We start from the raw sequence: 1,393 nt of genomic DNA, 5'->3' as shown, positions 1-1,393 counted from the left end.
GAGGACGAGAGTTAGGAGGACTGGGCCGATCTGAATAGAATGCCTAGGACGGAACTGGTTTGATCTATCTAAGACTTTTATTTTGTCTATACTTAACAATAAATAAACATTAGATTAGATATAAAGAGGTACTAAAAATTGAGGGGACCACACCCCTTTTGCCAACATGTGGATCCGCCCTTGATACTGGTGTACAGGCCAAGGTTGCGAGAGGTCATCTCTCGTGCAACCGTATTCTAGATTTCTGGTGGCATGTTTGCAATGCACAATGAACATGATTCTCTATATATTTATCCACCCACGGATATATCTATCATTATAAATATGTATGAGATCAATCCACAAGCTCTGAGCCCACCGTTTTCAGATATACATATAGTCTAGCCGATCAGAAATAGAAGATATATGTTGGAGATATATATCTGCAATATCGCATGCATTTATTGAATGTGGCTGCAAGGTTCAACAAGCTGTTATATCTATCTATGGGCACTCCATAATACAAAAGCAGGGTCACGATCAGTTGAGTTCACCACAGCAACAAGAAGAAAAGGAGCCAGATCAGAGAAGAAGTGGTGGCGATGCCGCCGAGGGCAGTGCCGTCGTCGTCTCCCTTGCCTCTTGCACTCGCCGCCGTCGCCATAGTCGTCGTAGCACTTGCCGTTTCCTCCTGTTCCGCGACCACCGATGCTCCAGGTAGGCAGGCCTCTCTCCTGTTTCTTCACCGTGATCGATGCGACACGCGCTTCTCATGTCGTTGTCGTGCTTGCATTGCATGCAGGCCTGGGAGTGGGAGCGAGAGAGATGGTGGCACGGGACGACCCCAAGTGCGAGGAGATGGTGCCCTGCACCTTCAGGCGCTGCATCCAGTACTGCGTCAGCATCGGGCTGCAGCCCAAGGGGTTCTGCAACTCCAAGCCCAACATGCAGGTCTACTGCTGCTGCGTCATCCCCTAGCATCATAGCTCCTCGTCAACACACCTAAATCTGCAGCCCTGCTAGAGAAGATACGATCTCTATGCAGATTAGCTGCAGCGATATATATAGATGGATGAATCGTGCAAGCGGTTGAACTATGGTGCTGGAATCTGTAATATATATAAGCGGATCATCCAAAGTGCAAAACATATAGTTTTTGCATTGCCAAATGGGCCTTGTTGGACCGGCACCAACACGACACTAGAAAGCATGGCCAAACATGACCCAACATGAGGCCCATAGTGCCATTGCCAAGCGCGATCAATGGTAGTGCCTCTATTTCGACCGAGGCACGATACGGCCTATAAAGCTGGCACAAGGACGACACGGCGCCATGGCTTACTAGCCATTGATGCGTCCCTATCTTCCCGTCTTCAGTGGGAATCCTAGTCATTCTACCATCGCCCTCTACCTC

The 1,393-nt window shown here is 48.7% G+C and overlaps 1 protein-coding gene across 1 annotated transcript; it reads left to right on the top strand.

Moving 5' to 3' along the window:
* The first annotated feature begins 563 nt into the window (after positions 1-563).
* Positions 564-1,145, top strand: LOC100384188 (uncharacterized). Its single transcript, NM_001176764.1, is given in 2 exon segments — positions 564-696; positions 782-1,145. Coding segments are annotated over 2 exon segments (291 nt in total). The 5' UTR covers positions 564-581; the 3' UTR covers positions 958-1,145.
* Positions 1,146-1,393: the final 248 nt, after the last annotated feature.

Source organism: Zea mays, chromosome 5, assembly GCF_902167145.1.
Source record: "Zea mays cultivar B73 chromosome 5, Zm-B73-REFERENCE-NAM-5.0, whole genome shotgun sequence".
Taxonomy (NCBI): Eukaryota; Viridiplantae; Streptophyta; class Magnoliopsida; order Poales; family Poaceae; genus Zea; species Zea mays.
The sequence above is the reverse complement of the archived record's forward strand: the minus strand, read 5'-3'. Positions and strand labels throughout refer to the sequence as shown.